Source organism: Ascidiella aspersa, chromosome 8 (genome assembly GCF_963924565.1).
Source record: "Ascidiella aspersa chromosome 8, kaAscAspe10.2, whole genome shotgun sequence".
Lineage (NCBI taxonomy): Eukaryota > Metazoa > Chordata > Ascidiacea > Phlebobranchia > Ascidiidae > Ascidiella > Ascidiella aspersa.
In genome coordinates, this window is record NC_139454.1 from 20360543 (window position 1) to 20385522 (window position 24980).

Below are 24980 nucleotides of genomic sequence, written 5' to 3' on the forward strand. Positions count from 1 at the left end.
TGGCTTAGAATTTTTATTGTCTCAGCGTGGTTAAGGCCCACGAGCGTCCTAAAAGCCTGTCAAACAATATTTCTTGCTCTTTGCGCTTATATTTTTAGTTTTATAGTATGTTTTACAGCAGGGGCCCGCGGAACCAAAATATGTGGCCCGCGGTGTGCTTTGGTTTTTGGCCCGCACAACTCAACTTTCAGGTGTTAAAATATTGAAACTTCCTGACTGTTCCTTAGTCTATAGGTCGCCTTTTATAGCATGTAATTTTTAGTTTATTCGAATTAGAATAGAATGTGACCTGCTAACAAAATAAAACTACAAAATGTGTTTTGGATGCTGTTGCGGAAAGTGTACAACTTTGTGTGAAAGTGAATTGCACTTAGCGCTGCATTTTTTTTGTTCTTGAAATGCTTTCGAATAGCTACTAATGGCCATGTAAAGAAAGCGTATTAAAAATGTCCGTTTAATCATGTTCGCTCATTTAAAATGTAATTGTTTTATATTTAATTTCAATGTTCATGTGAGTTGTAAAAAAAGAAACAATTTCTCTCTGAGCAGCTAAAAAAAGAGTTTTTAACCGCGAAAATCTTGATCTAAATAAGTTTCCACAGCTCGGGAAATTTGTCGCTTTTAAGGTGGCATTGTTCGGTTCAACGTACGTGTGTAAGCAATTTTTTTGTGGTAGTCAATAACACAGTGGTAGGCCAACTGTGGACCGCAAGTTATTTTTTAATAGCTTGGTGTTATCATGTACCGTAGTTGTTGGCCGCATGATAGCCGTACATTCATTGCACTTTATTTTAACAATTGGTGTGGCATATAATGTTTTAAATTGACTCAGCTTGGAAAGACCCAGCACGTGCCAAATGTGGTCTAGTGAGCCTGTAAAACTATATTTTTTGCCAACTTTAACTCTATGTAAACGCAAATTTTTCATAATTTTTACATTATAGCCTGAATGCGCCCGGCAGTATGAAAGGTTGCACGCCCCTGTTTTACATTATGGCAGTATTTTGGGCATCAAGGCGCCGTGTAATATTTTACCATAAAATCAAATATCCTGAATTCGCCACTGACTTCGTAGTGGTTTTACTTAGTGGGCCTTAAATAGCTCTGAATAGAGTACTTTGGGCCGCAACAAAGAAAGTTTGCCCACCGCTGTACTAGACTAGATGTAGAATCGTTGTATGTATTACAATGAGCGTTAACGTTCTATTTGCCCTTGACTGCAGCCAAAGTCGATCATGTACTCAAAGTGGCCAGTGGCTGGCGAAATCGATGAGATTCTTATCCGGGCCTCCGACTACGTAATGGACACAGCCCACGACCTAAGGCTGAGACTGAAAAGCAGGCTGCAAAACACAAAGGTGAACTTGGCGGCGTATCGATTATTATGGTGCCCGCAAAAGCGACATGAAATTCCTACATAACAGTATATTTCATTGGCCAAATAATTGCATTGCCGTTGTAGGGTGTTTTGTCCACCCCAGATTCGGGCAACTATAGATAATTCTAGTTTTCTAAATCATTGAATTAGAGCAAAATGCGGCTAATTCTAGTTCTAATCTAATTCGGATTTTACAAAAAAATGCTACTTTGTCCAACGGCATTTTTAGTCTCTCAGTTCAAATAAAGAATTTCAATTAAATTTTTTTGGTTTGAACGACTTGTATATGTAATTTTTACAGTCTATAAAGCATAAAAAGGCATAAAAATTTGCACACACAAGAATAAATTGCGATTAAAATTTAATTTGAATGTAAATAATTATATGTAATTCTAGTTCAAATTCTAGTTGAAATTTGATTTTTTAGGAATGCGGTAATTCTAATCTAATTTGATAAATCTCAAAACGATTTAATGCTAATCTAGTCTAATTTGGAAAAACTAAGATGCTAAATTTAAATTCTAATCTAATTTAAAAAGGCTAAAATAAATCTAGTTGTCCAAGTCTGGCCCGCCCTTCTCACCAATATTTTGCCGATTTTGGCTGCGATTAATTTCCATACAAAAAGAGAAGGGCGATACTTCTGTTTTGATACATTTTTATTTTGCTATGTTTTTTGCTACATTTATATAAGTGGCAACTGTCTTAATTAGAATAGTGTCCAACTTTGCATTGCCTGTTTTCCGCATCAAATTTCAACGATTGCTTAATTTACTATATGCAGGGAGGAAAGGCAGACAAACCTACGCACTGCATTGTTTACGTGGCGAAAACCTACCCGGAGTGGCAGAAGATCACCTTGGAGACGCTAAGGTAAAAAAAACGTTTAAGCCTCTTGAAGAATGAAAACAGAAGATTATTTTCGAATGTCCGTCTGTATTAGCCCAATATACTTGCATTCAAAGTAGATAAGGCGCCTATATAAAAGGGTTAGGCCATCGGCTCTCAACAGCTACCCTGGTTACATTTTAGAAAAGTATGTCACTTAACTTTCAAGCTATAGGTTACCTAAAGTCATAGCGAAAACGACAATTTAATGTTAACTTAAAAAAAAAGACTGTTATGTGGCACCCAGGGGGCGAGGGCCACTCAGGCTGGCAGAATCTTGCCAGCCTTCTGGTGACAAGCATTTTAGGCGTAAGTTCTTCGTTTTTTGGGTCGTGTCCCAAAAGTTAAATGATGTGTTTGTCAAAGGAATGTATGAACCTTACCATGTTTGGGCGATAAACAAGACTATTAAAAAGTAAATTAATTAGGAAAAAGTTGCGGCAAAGGCGCAAAATTTTTTGTGCCATAAAGAAATGCATGTGGGGTATTCTGAAGTACGGCCTGGGGGACTGGGGGTGCACATGTCTGATTTTCTTACTCTAACACTGTTACATAAATAAGCTGTTTTGTGGTGAACTCATGTGCACACATGCAGCTCAAAATAAGATTGAAAAGCGAGAAAAAATCTTAAATTTGGGATAATTTTTTTTAAGCTGGGAGAAATTTTTAATAAAAAAATAATAGTGTGTTGTAATCCAAGTTAATAGAAATTGTATGCGGAAATTAGAGTGACACAGCGAAGTGCATAATATACCTCTTGGCTGAATAGATATGCTTCAGATCAGAGACACAACCGCAGCAAAATGAGGCCAAATTTTGCAAATTTTTTGTGTTTGCGTAATTAAAACAGCCAAACATATAGTTTAAGCTAGGCTTAGATGGAACAGCAAAATATTTCTTGCTAATTTTTGTGCATAATGTTCCTACATATTCAGAATTTTAAAAATAATATTGGATTGAATATGTGTAGAACAAGCACATATTTTTTTGGAAAACGATCTTTAAAAAAAATTTTTTTTACAAATTTTTTTTGGACCTATTTCTTCGGTTTTCTGTCTGATTCTTCGGCCGACATTTCTGCCATACTGGGGCCACTGTTGAGAAACTCTGGGTTTGGCGCTTGTCTTTCCTTTTAAAAGTTGCGAAGTGGCTCATACCTTTTTCTACCATCTTTTCGAGACTGTGTTCAATGTCCATTTAATCGTTTACTCTTTCAGCATGTGAGGAAAATTCAATCAATTTAGATTTTATGTTTTTATTAATACGTTTACTGGATAACGATTTTAAAACTAGCATATTTTACGTTCGCAGTGCAATGTGAGATGCCCTGTTAATTTCGCTAAACAACAAATATGTTGATTCATGTTACCGCCTACTTATTTACAAGGAATTTTTATAAACAACTGAACCCATCGCAGAAGTTGTCGATTTTTTAGTTCGCAGCGCACTAAAAGTTAAAAAATAATAGCGGAACAATTTCTAACAAACCCAACATCACATAACTTGAGACTCGCTCATAATCAGCAGGCAACGGAGTAAATTATAAGGGCACCTTACTAGTCATATGAATAAATTTAATGACTAGAAAATTGGGAGGATAATGTAAAATATATTACTGTCATACGTTTTCAACTGGTACTTCAAGCAACATCAACCCTCTCAAGTTCTCTATTGTTTTCTAGTCTTTAAATTTATCCTGAAATAATGAAAATAAAAAGCAAAGCAGGCTTATCGATGAAAGTAAACCCGACTTTTCTTAATTTTTGCTCTACGTTGAGCTAATTTGCTTTGTACTCTCTTACCAGACGTTTGAACGACGAGAATGGAGGTAATTTCCCGGAAAATAAGGCCATTGCTGGAGAACTGAAGCAGAAAGCCCAGCTCAAAAAGTACATGAAAAAGGTAATTGAAATCTATGGCGGATCTGGACTGACGCTCTGCTTTGCTTAAAGCTATACCGACGCTCGATACTTTCGATTCCTAGTACTTCAGTCTAAAAACACCAACTTTAATTCACTTGTCATATTATTTTTCTCCACATGCTCGAGACTCGCACAGTTGCAAATTCCTAGCAAGGACTAAAAAATAAAATGAATCATGTTCTACAATCGCATAGGTTTTGACTAAAAAAAAAACAAATAAAGGATTTTAAGTCTTACGTTATATTTTTATTTAAGTACTGTTTTCTTGGAGAGTGAATTATAATATATCCTTGCAATTAACTGCTAACTTATTAAAAAAAATCCAAAACAGAAGCTGTTTAAAGACAATTTGTATTATGAGTTGTAAATGCAAAAAAAAATACATAAAAACTATCAAAGTGCTGCAAAAAACGTTCTGTTGTGCCTTACAGAGTGGGTACCGTGCAACACTTATACCAGTCTTGCAAAACTATTTCGACATAACACAACTTCGTTCTCCGTAATCTCGCTAGATATAACAGGCGTGGCCAAACCGCGGCTTGCTACTCACATGCGGTTCTTCCAGATTTATGCGACTCTAAACGTTCATTTTGAGTTTTTTGTCAGTTAGGTGTGCCTCATTTTTGCCTGCACGAGCTTTTTTTCGCGTTTCATTATGTTTAAGCCCGTTTTGGGAATCTTTTCAGCATAACCACGCCGTGCGTCAGATGGCAGTTTGCTGACCTTAAAGACTTTTGTCGCCCAGTCCTTGTTTCCGTTCATATTTACGCACGAGAATTATTTAATGGCTTTACGTTTTAACATGTCCCCCATACAAAAATACGGGCTCCAGCCCTGCTCGGATCATATTCCTTTTCATAAAGTCAAATTACCAGATTTTAGGACCTTTGACAGCATGATGATGTTATTTATTTGAGTGCTCCAGTATGAAGAAGTGGTTTAAATGCAGCCTACGCAGTATCGTTATTGTGCAATTGCTATAATTTAGCTAAGCAAGTATCTCTGTGTAAGTAAGTAAAACTGGCTGATATTTATTTTTGCCCATGTGTAAGGTGTGGCTCTTTGCGGTTAACCACAAATAAGAAATGACGGAATTTCACTTTGTAACAAAAAACGCAAGGAAATAGCGAACCTTCTGCAGCTGAAATTATGCCAATCGCTCAAGTATATTTAAGTGGCAATTAATAACAAGGCGATGGAATTTGTAATTTGCAGGTGATTGATCGCCCAAAAAATCCGACTTTGCGCTTAAGCAAGCCCTACACTTTTCCAAACACGTTTATAAAAAACAAGAAGCATTCTTCTAAGCTGCGTTTTGAAGAAAACTTATAAAAGAGATTCTGATAATTCTATATTTTACTGTTAAAATCCTAAACTATTGTACTAACAGCGAAATACTCTAGCAAAGCTAGCAATTCAGGTCAGACACATTAACAGATCGTAAAAGATATTATATATATTAAGATCTGTTAATTGTGTACATTTTTACATAAAGTCGCTGATATACACATAACGATCGAATTGAACTTCATTTTTGCAAACTTAACTTTTTTGTCTGCCGTTACTGATCCACATACTTTGAACAAACGGTCGCCAGTGCAATACAAAAGACATTATTACTATATGGTCGAACATATAAAATTATTGGAATATAAACCTGTAAAGATAACGCGTTACAGCTTATTGGGCAAAACGGGCTTTTAATTACTACAGGTTAGGCTGAGTAAGATAAACCCTGGGTAAACTTGCATCCCTACTGCTATAACATTGCGACGTGAGCAATTGTTTCTCAACCTATGGTACGTATACCATGAGTTATGGAAAATTAATGTCAATAAAATATATTACCGACTGTCAAAAGTTAAATTCTCGTTTTGCCACAATAAATTAACCTATAACCCAACAAGTCATTTTATAACATGGAACAAGGTATTTTGTATAAATTTTCGGCCCTTAACTAATATAAGTTATTTAATTAAAATATTTTCTTTTAAAACCAGGCCGTACGCGTCCAGAAAAGGTTGCGACCACTGGTCTAACGTAACCACGGTATTTCGTATTTTACAGGTGATGCCCTTTGTAGCTGCGGTAAAAGAGCGTTCGGCTCAGTTTGGCGTGCAACGTGCTTTGGCCTTGACCTCTCCATTCGACGAAATGGCAACGCTCAACGATCATTCGTCGTACCTTGCTGATACCTTGGAGGTAAGGCAGTGCTTATTCACCAAAAGGCTAGTCAGCAAATAGTTTCTGGCAGATTATTTCAACGCCAAAATAAACTTATTTACCTTTAATTTTTTCCAAAAAATTAAAATTTTACCACCGTCTTGAGTCTGGTCTATGTTTTTTTTTAATTTTAAAAAAAATTAATATTCAACAAAATATTAATATTCATCTTTAATATTCACCATAAAAATCAAATTAAAGATCCAAGGTTGAAACTAGACTTTTTGAGTAGCGCAGCAATAAACCTTTCTAACGATGCCTCGAAAGTCTCTAGGATGCTCATTAAAATTCACAATGGTTGGAGGTTGTAGTAAGACGTCGTAAGAATATCAAAGCCCATACAGAAGTATGTATCTTTTTGAACGTTTCGCATATCTCTTTATTCCTTTTCAACATAGTAAGAAGGCACTGATTATAGGTGCATACTGCTGAGGCAGACGTCAGAAAGAAGGAAACAGGGAGAAAATATTATGGCGAAAGTATTTTAGTTTACGTTAGCTTGCTGTAGAGTCGGAGCCGGATTTGGAACTCGACGGATTCAGCGATTTTGGCGCGGACTCTACTTTATGTATTTTTTAAACCCTCAGTCGGACCTGGGTTTATTTTAACCGAGTCCAAAGCCTCTCGGCTGTGTTAACCATTCCGAAGTAGTAATAGACTGAATCGAATAGTAAAAGACATTCTTAAGTGATTTTGAATAGTTTTAGCTTTTCGTTTTTACCAATACTATAAAATTATATCCGTATTCGTGAGATTGTCCGGGTTTTTGTATCTCAAGGTATTTAAAATGTTAATTTTTTTTTAAAAACGCCACTTTGTTCGTAATTTAGAGAATAGCTTTCAAATTTTCGCGCTCTTGTAAAAAAAATTTTTTTGTTTTACTTTTTTCTAAGCGACACTGTGATTTCAGCTGGACGGCGTTGAAGTGAAGTTCTCAAGCGAGGGGAATTCCCGAGTTCAAGAGGACTGCTGCCCCGGACGACCACTTTGCGAGTTCACGACCGTACCCGCTCTTCAACTCACGGTTGGTACTCGTTCAACACTAAATACCAGAGTTATTTAATCAGGCGAATGATTCATCCCAGGGTGAATAAAGTTTTTGCAGAGGTGAACAACCAAAAGGGGTCAATTTGTGCTGTTATATATAGACGGGATAGTTTTATCATATCATGAGACAAGGGTGAATAAAATCCGGAGATAGATGCTAGGGGTGAACAAGGCTAAAAAAGTTTAATAAGCACTGTTATATACCCCTTTGAGCAAAAGCCGTTTTTAGTTCGACTAAACGGACTAAAAGAAAGGGTGGTATAAATAACAGATTTCCGTTAACATCAGAACCGTTTTTTCTACCACACCCCTTTGGTGATTCTCCTGAGTGTTGATCCGGAAAGAAATGGGTTTTATTAGGATTAAATTGGCAGGAGACATTCCGCATTTGGCGATATTGACGAACATGCTGTCGGGGCATACACCCAATAGTTACAAGGCCGCATTAACCACGTAACAATGCCGCCCGAAGCGCAAAAATGATAAATTGCCTTAACCTGTTGTCATATATTGTGATATATAAAAGATGTGTTAGAAAGGAGGCACTTTTATCGTTTATCTAAGTTGGCAAAACTGTAAATAAGGTCGTTGTAGTTTCAATTATATGCGTTTTTTTAACAAACAAATGCAATGATTTTCACAGAGAATTTGTGCTAAAAATGTCAAAAAACAGAAAACAAGAAAAAATAGAAAATAAAAAATCGCGCCAAGCGTAAAAATAAATTCAGTTTGATTGTTCAAATTGGAAAAAAACACAGTTCGTGCCGAGGGTGACATGATGACTTACCCTCGTGCATAACTTAAGATCCCCATCAACTATACAATATTCTTCTGACTAAACAGACCAAATCGGTGTCAAACGTAGCAACTATATTCCCTAAAACAAAAACAAAAAACTACTAACAAGGCGCAAAAATTATGAACTGTTTTGTCAGTTATTTAACTGTAGTTGTTTAATTTTGATGTAAATCATAGGCAGCATAAAAGCCGAATTAACACCCAACGCAAAATGGAACCAATAAAACCACTATAAAGTGTTAAATAGTGGAGTAGAGCTTGCGCCCCCTAAGAATTTGTTGGCTCCCCCTTGTTAACAACCACTGGCTTACAGTCTCATTACCTATAGTTTTTTTGTTTTTTCTTCAAACCTTAAACTTCACGCTGCTAAGTTAGTCCGGGATTTTAGGGCTCAGTAACAACCGTGCTATCGGCATCACTAAATTTGACCCTCAACCTATACCACTCTTATAGTCTGTTAAACCAGGGCTTCCCGAACTAGTGGTTGCAAGTGACTAAATTCTACTAAAAATGTCCCAATGAAACTTAGCAGTCCCAACTTCCAACTAAGAAGCACAAAACTTCAAAAGTTGAAAATAACAATTATGTTTTTGGTCATTCGTTGTTTCTCCGAAATATGTCATAGTCCTTGTGTGCCCGGGGCGGAGCAAAGCATGTTATTCTTGCTTTGCTTTATTGCTTTATCCGTGTGTAGTGCAACCGCGACGTGCTGCGCCCAAAACAGTTTGGCCCTGGAGCGATTTTTTACTTTTTTTAGCGGTGTCCCGAAGACCAAACGTGACTTGGTAATGCTGTCAGCTTAAAGTCTCTATTACCCATGAGTTTTTACCTCAAACTTAACGCTGCTAAGTAGTTCCGGAAATTTAGGGGCTCAGTATTTGCTAAAGTTGTAGTATCAGTAACCGTCCGGGTGCTATCGGTATTACTAAATTTGACCAAGAACTCATCCCACTCTTATAGTCTGTTTTAACAGGGCTTCCCAAACCTTCGTCGCAAATAACTAAATTTTCCACAAAATGCTACTTTTATGTAGATTTCCCAGTGAGGCACAACAGTTCCAACTAAAAAGCGGAAAACCTAAAAAGTTGAACTGAAATAGCAACTATGTTTGTGACTCCCTTTTGTTAATTCTTTGTTACCTGCTGCGCCCAAAACAGTTTGGCCCTGTAGCGATCTTCTCTCATTTTGCGGTGTCCCGAAGACCAAACGTGACTTGATGGCGCTGAGTTATTCGACCGGTTTCGCCGATCGTGATTTCGGTGGACTTTGGAACGATCGAGCTTGTATACAGCAACAACAACAAATGCGTACAGAAACCCAGATTCTTAACTAATAACTATACCGTCAAAGCCAATTGCCATATGATTGTGCTTTGAGATTAATGAACAATTGTTTTGTTAACTGCAAAAACACGACAAGCACTTGCGACATGATTTATAAAAGCAAGGTTGCGAATAACTGGTTGTTTTGGCTTCTTGCCTTTATGCGGTTGGCATTGCGCATTAAATGTAATGCGTCATTTTGGCCTGTGAAACCAGGCTTAACGCATAAATCAGTGATTCTCGAATTGTGTGTCGCGGCAGACTAGTCTCCTTTTGTCGTGATATTTTATAATTTTAGAAAAATACCTTTTTATGTTACAGATACGCATATAGACAAGCAATCGAGACTAAATACTTACTATTTATAAAATAACTGATAACATTATTGTTTTAGCTATTGCGACCGCGTAGTTAGGGCGATTGTTATAAACTAATTGTTTTGAAAAAATTGTGCCGCGAATCTTTTTTGAATTTCGTAATGAACCACAAATAAACAAAGTTGAGAACCACTGGTGTAAAGGAATCAAGTAGTATCAATTGGCTTAAACTTTTTGTTGGTAATTAAAATAAAAGTAAGTTAGGGCATCTATCCTTTGTTTATCGTGGATTGTGGCTGTAAAAAACCCCATAAAAATCCTTTAGGCTTTTCTCAAAGGTAACGACATGAACAAATTTAACAACCAGGATATATAATATATGCTGCAATGGCACCGTTTTCACGTTCACATTGTCCAGTGTTCCATGACACCATTTTACATAGCTCATTTATAAGAACACCCCCGTGGTACTTGGGGCTTGCTGGTCATGTCTTTTTAGTCGAATATGGTGTCCTGGTCCGGCCTCTGGGCTCGAATGGCCAATGCTACCGGTGCGGTGATCGCTTGATAAGCCGTCCACTATTTCTCTTGGCCCAATCTTCCTAAAGCCCGCAGGGTATAGATGCTCATCGTCATTCGTCCAAAATGGCACACACGGATGTCCAAGTTGCTTTTTTAAACAAGCGCAAAACATTTACAACAACTTGGTGTTCAAAAAACCAAGGCGGCATTATCAGTTCTGGTTGAAATTCAACAAAAAAAATAAAACCACATGAAACCGCTTTACTTCAAAATATTAAACATAAGGTGTAAAAACTAATACGGACAAATAAAACCCTGTACTACGGCACTTTAAAACAAAGTGACTTTCACTTTTGGGTTTATTTTAGGACTTTTGATATACAGAACACTGAGAACAGACCAAAAACCGCCAGGCATTGATACTAAAACTAAATATTGAGAAAAATTCGTCAAACACCTTTCTTCATTAATCAACTTAGTAAGTGTTAAAAGAAATATATTTTGCCAAAAAAACATCTTGAATCTCCTATAATTCAAATAATCTACTTGCAAGGACAAGCAGGTGTCTAGTTCAAAAAGATGTAGTGCAGTGGTTCCTAACCGGGTGCCGCGGCACTCTGGGGTGCCAAGAAATGGTTGAAATTCTTTAGGATTCCATTTTTTGTTCTATTGGTAAGCTTTTTGATACATTTTTTTGTATACGATAACATTGCCAAAATGTAAAAAGTTTTTTTTCAACCTTGTTGCACAATTAAAGTGCTGTTTCATTGTCGTTTATTGTAACGTTACAGATATCCACTCGGCAAAAATACGAGCAAGGGTGCCGCGAACTATTTGTATTTTCTGTAGAGTGCCTAATTTCTGTAAGCCAAAAAAGGTTGATAACCACTGATGTAGTCAATAATATTAATGCTGCAATAATACTTAGCAACATCGTTCCCTCTTTTTCAGCTGGTAAACCGACAGGTTTGTAGCGGCCACTTTACGACTCGAGTCCCGGTGAGAAGCGGCGACGGAATTGGACAGGTTGTTGCCAGACTGCGCAAAGTCAACCGATTCTTAAAGGGTGGGTGATTAAGCATAAAAACTTATGTATTCCCGCGTATGGCAAAGTCCGGGATTTTGTAGTTCTATTTGGTGCTAGGTTTGGTATATTTTTTCAATTTGTTGCCAAATAGGTTTTATAGTTTGAATTGATTTGAAAACTGAAAGGTATTTAAAAACGACAATGTTTTTTTCTTTTTTCTTTTGAATAAAGTTTTTGAATATAAATGATATGTAACTTAAACTGCTTGTTTTAAATTGCATGTCCGCCGTGGTAAAACAAATTTTTATTTTTTTGTGTGTTGATCATGGCATTGATACGGCTTTTTCTTTTTGTTCAACTATTATAAAAGCATGTCTGGTAATTCAAATTTAGTTCTAGTTTTTTAAATGTCTTTGAGAAAAACGGTCCAGGTATGACCGAAGGTCGTGAGTCTGCGATGGCTTTTCGGTGTACGCTTACTCCTTGTTAATAATTTAACGCTTTTACTTTAGAATCGAACAGCGTGACCCTTTACCGGTTCACTGACCCGGTGTCCAGCACCCGCACCTTGCCTCCCTACGACGGAAAAGGCGAGGACGACAAAGTTCCAGTGGTCGCGGGTTCGACCTTCGCCACCGACCTGCAAGCAAACGTGATTCGACTGCAAAGCGGCGAAGGCGACGGAATGGATATCGCGCGCACTTTGCTCTACGTTGTCGAGTGAACAGCGCAATTGCGGTTTTTTGGGGCTGACACCGGTGTCTGTTTTTTTGTGGGAAATATTTTTTTTTCAAACAGTGGTTGTTGCCCACTGTGTTTGTAGTTAAGCATAAAGAAGCCCTTTTCTGCTGATACCGATTAATCTAAAAAAAACACTAAGGTTGTTCTTTCATGTTTAAATTAGCCTGGAGTAAAGGAGATTACCATGCTATATTATTTTAGTAAAACTATTCTAAGTTTCCCAAGATCAGTGAAACTGGGGTCTCGCGGCACCCTGGGGTTCCATTTCTGATGTTCAAGGGTGCCGGGAGATAATTGGGAATCTTTAGTAATCTGATATTTTCACGAGTGGTTAGCCGCTTACACAATCCCTTTTTGTACGATTTAAGTCCAAAAGTCAAATTATATTTTCGTACGTTAGTTGATACGTGTTGCTCCACTTCCGTTCATTGTAACATTATAGTAAATTACTTTTTGCAAATTCTAGTAAGGGCGCCGCAAAAAAAGGTTGTAGCAAAAGGCCACAGATAAATGACAAGTTGGCCAATGTACTGCTGTTTATTTGGTTAAAGTATAGCATTTGAGGAAATGGGATTAACCTAAAAGCTCAGTGTAATCATGATCTACATTGAAATATAAACGATGTGTCCATATTGCCAACAATTCGGATATTTTTCGCTTAACGTTTATTTACTGCACAAGTGCAGTCTGCCTTTTGTCGTTACGAAAGTGTACGGTGATCCGTAAATACATATATATGATAGGAACATTTTCCATGTGCTACTTTATGTGTGTTACAAAGTCGCACGCCGGCCAAACAGTCTTCAAAGCCGTAAGATTAGAAGAAAACCCATTAAAGTAAAACAACTATTGAACGACAAAAAGCAAATCTTGCGTTTTTTTTTTCTTGTGTCTCTGAAAATATATTACAGATTTTTTTGTGGTTATATTTCAAACGAAATCTGAACAATAAAAACAAATTCTATGAAAACGTGACCATTTCAAGCTAAATCTATAAACTTTGCCGGACCCAAAATAAATACATTCTACTAAATCATTTTTTAGCAATTTTATTTTATTTAGCAAGCGAGAAAAGCAATTAAACATTTTTACATCTTTAAATCAAGAAAAATTCATTGGACATTTTTATACGAAAGGAAAGATTGGTGCATTCAAGTTCAAAGGGTTTTAATTGGCATAATAATGATCTATTGTTTTTTTTATGAAGAGAATATGATTCATTTAGACTCCAAAAACTATTGTTAAAACAGAAGACAAAAAGTTATTACCCAAGACCAATTATGTTTTTTGATCCATGAGCCATTAACTTAAAACAAAATACCGCGACAGCAAACACGATCAACAGCGCGGCAAAGCAAAAGCTCATGTACAAATGCCGAGTGTCGATCGATCACACTGTCGAGTGCGAGCAAAAATACACATGCTCATGTCACAATGACTGAAATAACGTTTGGCGATTATTGGATCACTTCGACCACTTTGGAGCGCTGCTTTACCACGTTAGGATCTCGTATTGCGCCTCACGTTTTAAAGCCGGGCTACGTTGTTTAGTAAAACAGAAAAAAATATTTACAAGTAAGAAAACACTCGTTTAGGGTACCATGGCTTACCAGCGGCAAAGTTTGATAAGAAATATAGAAAAAAACGTAGAACTAGGTCAGGGTTTTAAACTATCACCACTTCTAGATTTCGCATTTTGTTTCCCACTCTAAACTATCATTTTTTAAATGTAGATGGTGATGTTAAATGTAAGAATACAAAACGAGTCATTTTAAAATGAACTGAATTGAATTAATTACACATCATTCCGCACATATGTACACAGATTGGACGCAAGAAAAAAGGAAGGGAAAGAACAGTAATTTTCAGAATTAGGACACGATTCAAATTAGGCGTTAACACAAAGCTAGCGCTATTTCGTTTGGGCCCTTAAGCGAGGGTCGCTTATAAGGCGACGGCCAAATCGATGGAGTTGTCGATTTTTGCCGCGCAATCAAATCAAGTTACGCCAAGCGATGTGACTTGGTGCTACCCGCTCTAATGGGCCTGTTATCGACCGGTTTTGGCGCTACGCCGCTGCGATAAAAGTTACTCGAACGGTGGCTGTTTTTCAACTTTCGATTTCGCACAGGGCGCCAGTAGAATCAAGCAAAACAACCCGCAAAGCGATTATTTACTTAGAGAATGCGGTAAAATAAAAGGAAGCAGGTCAGTAAACACTGAAATAACTACAGGAGTCAAACTTGGGCAACCGAAAGAAAGAACGAGTTTTTTTTTGCTTTTTTTTTACAGAAAAGAATTAGAATTTTTAGCGGACACCAACCAAACAAAACAAACTGCGAACACGCATTATATTCGAATGGAGCTGGTTCAAATGTGCCCGACTGAACTCTAAATCCTTTTCACAAAAATAAAAATTGGCGTGGAGTTCCTGAATAACTGACCTTTGTTATTTTATAGGTATGCTGCATTCGATAATTATAATTGTACTTTTATTAAATTCTAACCAACTTTATTTAAACTGATCAGTAAATAACAAATCCAAAGAAAACGAGATTTGCGTTAAAGCAAGTAGGACAACCGCACTGTGTTGCTGTGACGTCATTACTGTTCCGTGACATTACCGGGAGCTGTCGGGCGGTCTCGGTTGCGGTGACGTCACCAATGGTGACGTAGTGATTGGTTGCTGGCTTCCTTTCTCGTATCCTTGAAGAAGAAGCTTCATAATTCGAAGAAGTTCTCGCCTGAAAAAATAATTGATGGCCCGCTCGAATAAAGTCCCGGGAAAAGGGCAGACTTTGGTATTAAACAAAACAAAAAACGCCTCTGCCAAACTCAAACTTTAAAAAAAAAACAGGGAAAAAAGTTTTATTAAGAATAGCCTATATCTGTGACAGAAAATAGCGCTTCGCATTATCATTTGTTGTCATCCAAACAGTTTGGGTACCAATGGATTGGAGCGACATGTATCCATTAATATAAAAATCATAATGAAATCAAAAAAATGTCCATTCGCTAAATAAAGATAAAATCTTAAGTCAGAAGGCAAAATGATCTCAAATTAACAAACGCGAAAAGAAAAGCTGGTGGCAATCATGTACTTCTACTTATTAAACTCTTGTAAAGCTGACGAATCAATTCGACATTGAACAGAACATGCCATGTAAGATATAAATAACCAGAGTCGGGGCAGTGGTTACAAACGCTTAGATATTTTTGTTACGTGGGGTACCCGTTGTATTTTTTTATTGATTAACTGTCTTTTGCAATAAAAATATCTGGAAAAGGAAAAATCTCACTACCGAAAGACTAAGAATATAAAAAAAACTTGATTAAAGTTGCTAAATATGTACCCAGGTTTTTGAGAAAAAACGGACTTTCTTCCAATTAATCTATTTACCTATTTGATTTGATTTGGGACAAAAATTGTTCATAGACCCTTTAAGTTTAAACCACCTAATCGGCCATATTTGGGAAATCTCTGGATTCGGCATATAAAGCGTAAGCAACAGAATGGTATAGTAAATGTCCCCAAAATGGAGAACACTATGATTTCTCCGGGAGACTGTCACATGATACTGAGGTGCAAACCCGCGCATATTTTCGTTGTTTAATACGTAACTCGAAAAAAAGTTGCATTTTTTATTAAAACATAGTACGTCTCTCCTTACAATAAAGTGATAATAATAAAAAAATTTGTATGAAAAACGATAAAATTGCCTAGGACCTAGGTTAACAGCTTTTACAAATTAGGTTTTACGGCTTGAAAATGATAATAAAATCTGAAAACACGTTAGACAACATCTTGGAAATATTCTTCACATAGCCTCCACCCGGTATCGATTTCGACCGGATTATGGGCGACCTCAAAATACACGTGCAGTCAACAGGTTTCCAAATCGGATTTGACACTGACAGCAATTAAGGCGAGCCGGTAAATTTCGTGCTGCATTTACGCGGCATATGAGGTGGCGCATGGATAAAACTTGGGCCTCATTCCAAAAAACTGAGCAAAAAAAACGGGTAAACCTAATTAAAAAAGCAAATTACATCTCAAGGCGAAAGACGTGGTATTTGTAACGGTTTTTGACGATTTTTTTTGTGGTTACATTACAAAAGGTGGCAAGGACAGCCGGCTTTGATTCAGACTATGGCATATCAAGGGCTAACCCAACAGCTGCAGCTGCAAATCCCATCACGAGACGACTTCCGCGTACTGCATTTGGGTATGTTGTTCTGGCGTTTTGCGTGATTTCGATTTGTCATGTAAAACATCTGGCAGGAAGTACGGCGAATTATTAAGGTCGAACCATTCAAGCATATGTTGGCCAAGCGTTTCTACTCGGAATAGTGGTTCTTAGGCTTTATTAGCACCCGAGCCACATTTAAACAGTTGATTTTAAAGGAAGCCAAAGAAGGTTCATGCAGTTTAAAAAACAAATTTTAACACAAATAAGACAATGTGCTATATTGGTTCATTCGAATCTAGAAATGTTTCTTTCTTATTTACTCTTAAAAAATTTTAGGGATCACTTAAGTTACGTTTACAATGGAGTTCATTACAAAACAATTGATGTTAAAAACATCTGCTATTCTCGAACAAACCCGTGCGCAAAATCAGTTGAAATTATGTCTAATCGCGGAAAAATTTAAATTGGTAAAAGTTTTAAATTAAATATACGTGATTTGTGAGGTACATAAAAGTTATTTTGATATCGATCAACAAAATTACATTCATAGTCTAATTTAACAGAAACTGCACTTTGTAGAGTTTATAAATTAACACTGCAGAACAAGCATGGCGTTTTTTTGGGCAGGATCAAATAAGAGTCCACTAAAATCGGCAAAAACACATTAACAAGAGAAATTTTCGCACGAAAGCGCAAGAAAATTTAAATTTACATACTAAAAATCGGAAAAAATATAGTTTATCGGACATTCTTAGTGCTCCTCTGGACCCTGGTTATGTGGTGCTAAACTGCATTTTTAACGAACACGAGAGCAGAGTCTATTGCATTGTTTGTTGTGATTGTCAACCATATTAAAGCAGACAGCGGAATGAGGTCAAAAACGAACTAAGAGAGTGAGTTGGCTGACTGGCGAAACTTCACAACCTCAATAGTAAACTAATACTGGGCAAACTTATCGAGTAAATAACTAAATACCATACAACACACCGAAAATATCATTGCTCATATAGCTTCATAAACGGGCTCCTTGTTGAAAAGGATATTTTCACCGTTTTTAAATTGATAAGTGCAGTCGTAATGACATTCAGGGTATGTTTTCTTTGGTATTTTAAAAAGAAAAAATTAGCTTATGTTCAAAATCAATGCTGAGATGCACAAATGAATTTGCTATCAGTTGCCATCCTAGGATCGGACGAGGACTGATCATATAACTTGGAATCGCTGCTCCTAATCGCAATAGTGAGTTAGAATATATGAACTGTTGTTTATTTAAGGAATTTATTTAATTTCTCCAAACTTTTTTATTTTCGCGGCCTCCGGATCAACATCATTTTGTATTCAAATTGACAAAGTGTCCGCTCTTCCAGACAGGATTGTTTCAAAATTTAGCCAAACTATTTGGATTTTTGCGAAAAGAGTTCACAACTATGAACAGTTACGGTTTAAGCCTCCATTCGTCGCATTACGAATATTATTAGACGGTGACGTCATTAACACGGCTTGTTCCAGCAAATGCCACAGAAACACTATTTTAGTCTGGCAAGTGCCTTCGCTTCTTCTACTCTTTAAAAATTAGTTCAAATTGTTTGTTTTTGTCTTTTTTAATTACTACAAGCCCCCACATAACCCCTAAGTTGGACACCACCAATTCAAACAATGAATACCCATTTCCTTGGTGTTCAATCGGGCAAGTAGCCAGCATGGCCAGTTTTGTTTTCGCTATTTAAAAAAGATCCATAGCGTGCTCTTACTAGCATTGGCTTTGTCAAGTTATGATATTATTTGTACGCGATTATTGATGGATTGACTAGTAAGAACCAAGTTAACAGCATTACAATTTAAAAACAAACAAAGGTCACCTCAAGCTCTGAACTTCCGTTTTCAGCGAAACATTTTCCTGCTCCAAATACCCGGCCCTCAGTGAAATCTGATTCTCCTTTATTCTGCGCGCCTCTCTGGATCGTTTGGCGGCCACGTTGTTCTTGTTTCGTCTAGTCCAGTACTTTTCGTCCTGAAATAAATCAATATTGATCAGAACTTTGGTTTTACTTTAGATAGTTTACCACGTCTGATTTGGACAGATGTATTGAGCAGTATTTGCTGTGTCTTTTTTCAGTGGTTAATGGCAATTATCCAATTTCGTAAAAAAATGGTCATTTTTAGGTCACAAAATAAGCACCCTAGTAATAACCTAACGGAGGTTAAAATCTACAAATTGCTAAATTTCACCGAAAAAATTTTTTTAACACTCCCTAAATTAAAAATTATAAACTTTCCCTAAACTCGCCCATATAGGCGTCTACCGGCGAACTTGACAATTCACTTTCATTGTAAAAAATCAATCTAAAGGCAATTTAAAAGCCTTTTGTCCTTGCCAGTTGTCGAGGCCAATGCTGTATTCATTTTTATGGACGATATAATATTCGGACAAAAAAACAGGATATGTATGGACACCATACAAAACAGGCCTAGTGCGCACAAGGCAATACACATTACGCAGTCACAAAATTATTTTGAATCGCACAGACCCTTTTCGCGTCTCCATGGTCCTTGGTTTTGTGTAACGCACATTTCGAACAGTAAATTGTGAGTGACAGAAAGGTCGATTGGACGAAACTAAAAGTTTTGCAAGGCACGCCAAGGATGGTCCTAACTAAAAAAAAACAAAGTACGAAATCTAGCCAGGCCTCTCTATTACACTTGCGGCAGTAAATTCACATTTTGGTCTTCGGCGTTCAGATTCGACTCTAGCACAGCGTTTATCAGTGAGTTTTTCGCAGAAAGCGTCGCATTAGAGTGACCAGACTTCCTCCCTCACTTGTTTTTTTTTACAACTGAATACAACTTTTGAGTAGATCTGTCACCACGCGAAAGACTACGATTTTTTTTTTTTTGAGAAAAAAAGAACGAAGTTTTAAGTTTATTTTATTAGGTTGTTGTTTTTTATACGTTTCAAGTAGAGATTACGATAGTCCTTAACTACATAAGATAGAAGATCCATTCCCTGATGGCGCAAAGAGAGAAAATTTATAAAAAAACTTTAGAATACTGCCATATAGTTATTATTGCAGTGCATGCTAAGGGTGTGAATCCTTTCGTTCTTACCAAGTTTAGAAACAATTAATCTGGCAAGAAATGCAAACGAAATTTAAATGATGATTGTAATTTGGTTTTACACGCCAATATTGGGTCGCGTAGGTTTGTAAAAACTGGAAAGGGGTGGCGAGAACAAAAAGGTTGGGAACAACCGTCTTATAGTGACGTAAACAACGCCATCTGTAATCGACCAGAATGTTAAATAAGACTGTGCGTTGTGCGGTGTAAATTTAACACGTCATTAATTCCACATTGGTGCGCATTCCATATAGCTGATTATATACGAACATCACAACCGTACAATATTCTGTGAGCCAACCATACGAATGGAGAATAAATCGCCCGATTAGCGACATGTGGCCAAATTGACTTTACATAATAAAACTTAAACAACGTGGCTAAATCAGTAAGCGAGAATTGGCCCTTTAGATTTCGACTGATCTGGACTACAAACCTTTCTTCTTAAAATCTTATTAACTGCAATTGTGCCAGTAACTAAAAAAACAACGTAGAAAATGGTTTGCAAGTGGCATTTGTCCTAAAAAAAAAACATGACGTACTTTGCCTTCAGGTGGAATGTGAACTTTATGAGACTTGCGGACCATTGGCTGTGGTTTGAGTTCCTCCATTGTAAAAGATCTGTTTTTAGGGTCAAAATGAGGAACGTTTCCGGTCTCCTGTGGAGTAAAAAAACAACCGAACTAAAATGCAGCTCTTTCGAAATGTTTATTTGTTTTGATTACAGTTCAACATCAGCATTAGTCTGATTAGGTTGCAATGTGATTTGCTAGTTTACAATTTGTTTGGCAGAAACATAAAAGAACCTCAACCCAGTACATGCACGATGGCTTTAAAACTTTCTTTTAAATAAAAAAATTAAGGAAATCTCACGTCTACTGGTGACGAAATAACCAAATCCGCTGGGTTTACTTCAAAATCAACTTTAACAGGTGATGGCATTCGAACTTGAATTGGAAGGGGTGTGGTTGTGTTTTGACTTGGTGCCTGATTGGTGTAGTCTGGAGGGCTGCGAGGGACAACGAACGACTGTGGTTGCTCAATAATCGGCATTTCAAAATGGCTGAAAATGGGTTCGGCGGATGTCGGTCTCGAAACTGGAGTGATGTGATCGATCGGTTGAACTTGTTGGGGTGGGATTTGATTTTGGTGTGATGGATTTACTTGGGTTTCAATATTACTGGTGTTATTGTTGTTGCTGGCATTCGCCATTATGTCGGCTAACACCATTGCCTGCTGCTGACAGAAAGCCTGGCGGTTCTGGTATTGTGAAAAGAGGCCGTGGCCTGGAATGGAAGGGTGGGGATGTGAGTGCAAGCCTTGTTGTTGTTGTTGCTGCTGTTGTTGTTGTTGTTGCTGCTGTTGTTGTTGTTTGGGTTTTTTCCACTGCTGCTGTTGTTGTTGTTGCAGTAGTTGATTCTGTTCTTTTTGCTGCTGTACGCGATTTGGCATTTGTGCAATTTGCTGTTGTGTGTTCGCGTTTGAAGGCGCTTGAGAGGGTTCCAAAAACATGGATGGACTTGGGACAGGCTGAGATTCAGGACTCGGTGCAGACATCAACGCTGGCATGTCACTGTATGACAAAGTGCTTTCAGCTGTCTTCGCTTCTGCTCAAACAAAAAAATGTGGTTAACTATTAATTTATCAATCATTATACAACATATCGGTTTCAGGAGAGGCACCATCGTGCTATGTACACAAAATAATTCATACATTCTGGTTTACTGCTCTCTTTAAATAAAGGTTTTTGCTGCAAAAAAATCAGTTGGTCTTAAATTTTAAAATACAGCATGATTGTAGTTTGTATAAGTAAACAAACAACCAAAAAATATCACCAAAATCACTTAGTACCAGTATTGGTTTTGGCGGTAAAATGGCCAGTTAATAGTACTTTGAAGCCACCCGATCCGTTAGAAATTAGTGCATTTTTAAGCAAAAAGGTCTACGACAAATCCAATGGCAGAAAAGTCTAGACTTTTAGACCTTGAGGTCGTGGCAATGCACTAATTTGGACCTTTAGGTAAACTCCCGGCGTAGATAAATTGAAAATATTCGCTGAAAATTCACAAAAGATTACAAAAAGTGTGAGATGGCATTAATAACACTTGACCCACCCTAACCCAAACGCTAACCCGAACCCTAATCCAAATAAAGTGCGTTAATGTAATAATTATTTGAATGCTGGGGAAAAAAACAAACTTTTGGTGGGCATAAGATAGTTTCTCGTCCATGGTATATAGGATTGTTACGTCACAAAATGAGATATTGGCGGCCCCAATTTGGGGCCTAAAGCATTTATGTAATTAATAATTCAATGCATATTATTTGGGTTTGGGTGCTGGTTTGGGTTTAGGTGGGTCATGTATTATTAAACTTAATCTTTTTAAGCACATTATTAAGTCAAATTAGTGCATTGTCTGAGACCTCAAAGTCTAAAAGTCGGACTTTTTGATCCTTTGGTTGCCCTAATTGTCGTAGACCTTTTTGCTTAGAATGCATTAACTTCACGGATCGGGTGTTGAAGCACTTGAAGTGGATTTTAAAGAAGAGTTTTAATATCGGCATTTTTTTATGAGTGCAAAAACTTTGTAAAATTAAACTAGAGGAATTGGTAAAACTAAACTAGAGGAATTTGTAAAACTAAACTAAAGCTCTACAAGGTGGTTTGCTTGACAAGCAAAACACTGCCTGAGGCATAAGACAACAGCAGCAATAATAGCCCGAGGACCTAAAGCGCCTTTTCAGTTGACAATAATTAATGCAATCAAAGTAGACGTTTTTAAAACAAAATAATAGCCTTACAAGGGGTTATTCATTACTTTTTTGTTTAACATGTTATTTGGATAGATTTTTAACTTTTATTCTCAACCCATATAATGGTGCTAATAACTACCAATGTAAGCCAAAAATAGCTCGCAACAAAACCAAGTAAATACCTGTTTGTGAGGCCATCTTTGGAGTTGTAATACCCTCCAGCATAATTCCGAAATCGTCACACTACAAACATACAACAAGTTTAAAGTCTAAATTTTTTTTAAACTTTACAAACATTGGACTAGTTTCTAATCTCTAGAAAACTTTTTATTATAAAGAAAACTTTTTTTTATTTTTTTATTATTAAGTCATGAAATTTGAATAGGTGTTTAAATAGGGTACTTCCAAAATAAAACATTGAAATTGGTGAATATGTTGAATGATCTATATGCAACTGTGTTGTTTTCAGGCCTACTTGGCCTTAATTTATTTTTCTGTAACAAATTCAGTATAATTTTAACGACTGAAGGCCAGTTTGTTGTTTAACCCCTTAGGATATGCTTTTATGCAGCGCACATGCTTTCTAGAAGAACAAACAAAATGGCCTTGTGGAGTAGTAAATAGTTATTTCGCTGAGCAAAAGATTTACTTGCTATGTGAATATGGCTGGGCATTGTTAGCATGAACTGTCTTTAACTGTTCGTTTTATCTTGTTTCATTTTTTAAATTAGGTTATGATTTGCTTGCATGCAAGTTTTAAGGTACAATTGTTTTTTTGTTTTTTTTTTAGCAAATTATGCGATTTGTCATTTATAAATTGTGTATTGCACCGAAGTATTAAGGCAGGTTAAATTATTGAAAAAAAATTGGTAGGACAGAAATTGGCAGGCGACAGGCCGGTATTTTTGGCGAGTGTTATTTTCCCCCGAATGGAGTGAAAATGTTAATTCAAAGCCATCCCTGGATCAGTAAATTAGGAAAAATTATTTATTTGGTATATGCCAATTGTTACTTTATCATGGTAAGGTAAAAAAAAAAAAAAACGTATCATTTTTATCTGCAATAACCTCTTCATCAGCTCCAAAATCAAGAAGCTCGTCTATATTGACTGGTTCCAGTTTAAGATCATCTGACAAAAGCATGTCATCCCAAATCTGTGGGCCCAAGTAAGCAGATGGGTAGTTCCACTCCTGGTCCAAATCTTTTCCATTGCTGCATCCTGCCTTTTGCTCTTTGCTTTTGTTCTCTGCAATGATGTTAATGGTTGTTAGCTAACCCGGAAAAAATGTCCTTTGTTAAGTCTGTAAAATCATGATTGTTAATGTTGCACTGTTGAAACTTGTTACTTTAAAACAAGCATTCCAAGACATGTTTTTACAAACTTAACGGCAGTCAGAAATTTCATTTCGAATAACAGAATCTGCCTGAATCTGAATGGTGAAAACAAACAATTCTGGTAGCACAACAATGATAAAGATTGAACTAAATACAGAACTTAGTGAACCGAAAATTAGTTAGTTTGGATGTTACAATGTGATAAGTATATTTTCGCTTCTAAAAAATCTGATAATGTTTTCAGTAGGGAAATTTATTTTATGGTTCCATCTCGAATTCAGGATGCTACAGACGTTTCAAAATTATCGCGATATGTTATGAATATTAATAGCGGTTATCGTGGACCTTATGCCCCATACTAGTGGCATAGAGTGTGGTATCGCTGGAAAGGAGCGCTCAAGGTATACAACAATTTGTTAATTAAACGGTGGGGGAATGTTTTCATCTTGTCATTTATGACGAATATTAATATTCAATATTAATATTTTTTATAATTTTCATATTTTTTTTATATTAAAAAAATATAGACCATTATTAATATTGTGGTATAATTTTTTTCTAAAATTTTTGTCGTAAATACGTAACTCTTTGGTGCTGTGTAGCTTCTGGTCTTAAAAAAGGTGTTTGGGCTAGTTTATGTAAAAAATATGCAAATCAGAAAAACCAAAAAACTAAGTACCTTTCTTTTCTCCATCAGGTGGCTGCAGTAGGGATGGGTTCTCTAAAAGATGCCTTAGAGTATCCGATATCTCAGAGTCCATACCCAACAGATTAGAGGAATCCATCATCACTGGAGATACACTTTTTTCAAAAAATGCCAGTATGTCTCACAATTTTCATTTCATAATATTGGCCTACAGTTGGATCATAGGCAGAATATGGTTATCTAAAAACATTACAGCTTTTTGCAAATTACATTTTGTCATCTTTAAACCATAGCAGTGTGAAAAAGTCCAAATCCAAACAAATGATGGCCTATAATCTAGAATCCTACCACATTTTCGTCTGTAATATTGCTAACAATATTTGGGTAGGGTGAAAGTTGGCGTTTTGGTGAGTCAGGTATTATTGTAATATTCATTCTTACAAAATTATGCCTTTCTTCCAATTTCAACAATGACAGCTAATTTAGTTGGCGACGTTATGGGGTTAGAATAAATGTGGTAGCTGGTAGGATTCTAGATTGGTGCCAAAAAGTCTAATAACTAGTAGCACGTTTCTATAGCTTACTTCTCTTATTTTTATTAAAAAATTTTTTCTTTGGTAATTTCGACTTGGCTGTGAAAATAATTAACTGTCCTAATTCAACAACAACAACAACAACAACACAAATCATATTTTGCTGCAAAGTAAAAATTGCTTTCTCATTTTAGCGAATTTTTTTTTCGACATATTTAAAAAA

The 24980-nt window shown here is 36.6% G+C and overlaps 2 protein-coding genes across 2 annotated transcripts in view; one reads left to right on the plus strand and one right to left on the minus strand.

The window, feature by feature from the left end:
• Window positions 1–13076, plus strand: part of LOC146136785 (leucine--tRNA ligase, cytoplasmic-like) — a 33364-nt gene extending 20288 nt beyond the window's left edge. Inside the window, exons 21-27 of the mRNA XM_083395979.1 lie at window positions 1224–1358; window positions 2163–2251; window positions 4072–4168; window positions 6256–6390; window positions 7322–7435; window positions 11369–11483; window positions 11957–13076. Coding sequence (XP_083252105.1) covers window positions 1224–1358; window positions 2163–2251; window positions 4072–4168; window positions 6256–6390; window positions 7322–7435; window positions 11369–11483; window positions 11957–12168 — 897 coding nt within the window. The 3' untranslated portion in view covers window positions 12169–13076. The remainder of the gene's footprint in view (window positions 1–1223; window positions 1359–2162; window positions 2252–4071; window positions 4169–6255; window positions 6391–7321; window positions 7436–11368; window positions 11484–11956) is intronic.
• On the minus strand, window positions 13052–24460 carry LOC146136786 (uncharacterized). Its single transcript, XM_083395980.1, has 7 exons — window positions 24258–24460; window positions 23311–23489; window positions 22426–22486; window positions 20363–21096; window positions 20032–20148; window positions 18235–18386; window positions 13052–14929 (listed from the first exon to the last, which is right to left on the minus strand). Exons 1-7 carry the CDS (start codon window positions 24364–24366, stop codon window positions 14806–14808), a joined length of 1476 nt encoding a protein of 491 aa, XP_083252106.1. The 5' UTR covers window positions 24367–24460; the 3' UTR covers window positions 13052–14805.
• Window positions 24461–24980: the final 520 nt, after the last annotated feature.

Excerpts from the sequence above, each read along its gene's own strand:
- LOC146136786 (XM_083395980.1), bottom strand. The coding sequence starts at position 24,366 with ATGATGGATTCCTCTAATCTGTTGGGTATGGACTCTGAGATATCGGAT. Across the intron at positions 23,490-24,257 it reads ACCTGATGGAGAAAAGAAAG|AGAACAAAAGCAAAGAGCAA; the intron begins GTACTTAGTTTT and ends ACATCATTGCAG. Across the intron at positions 21,097-22,425 it reads AAAGATGGCCTCACAAACAG|AAGCGAAGACAGCTGAAAGC; the intron begins GTATTTACTTGG and ends TTGTTTGAGCAG.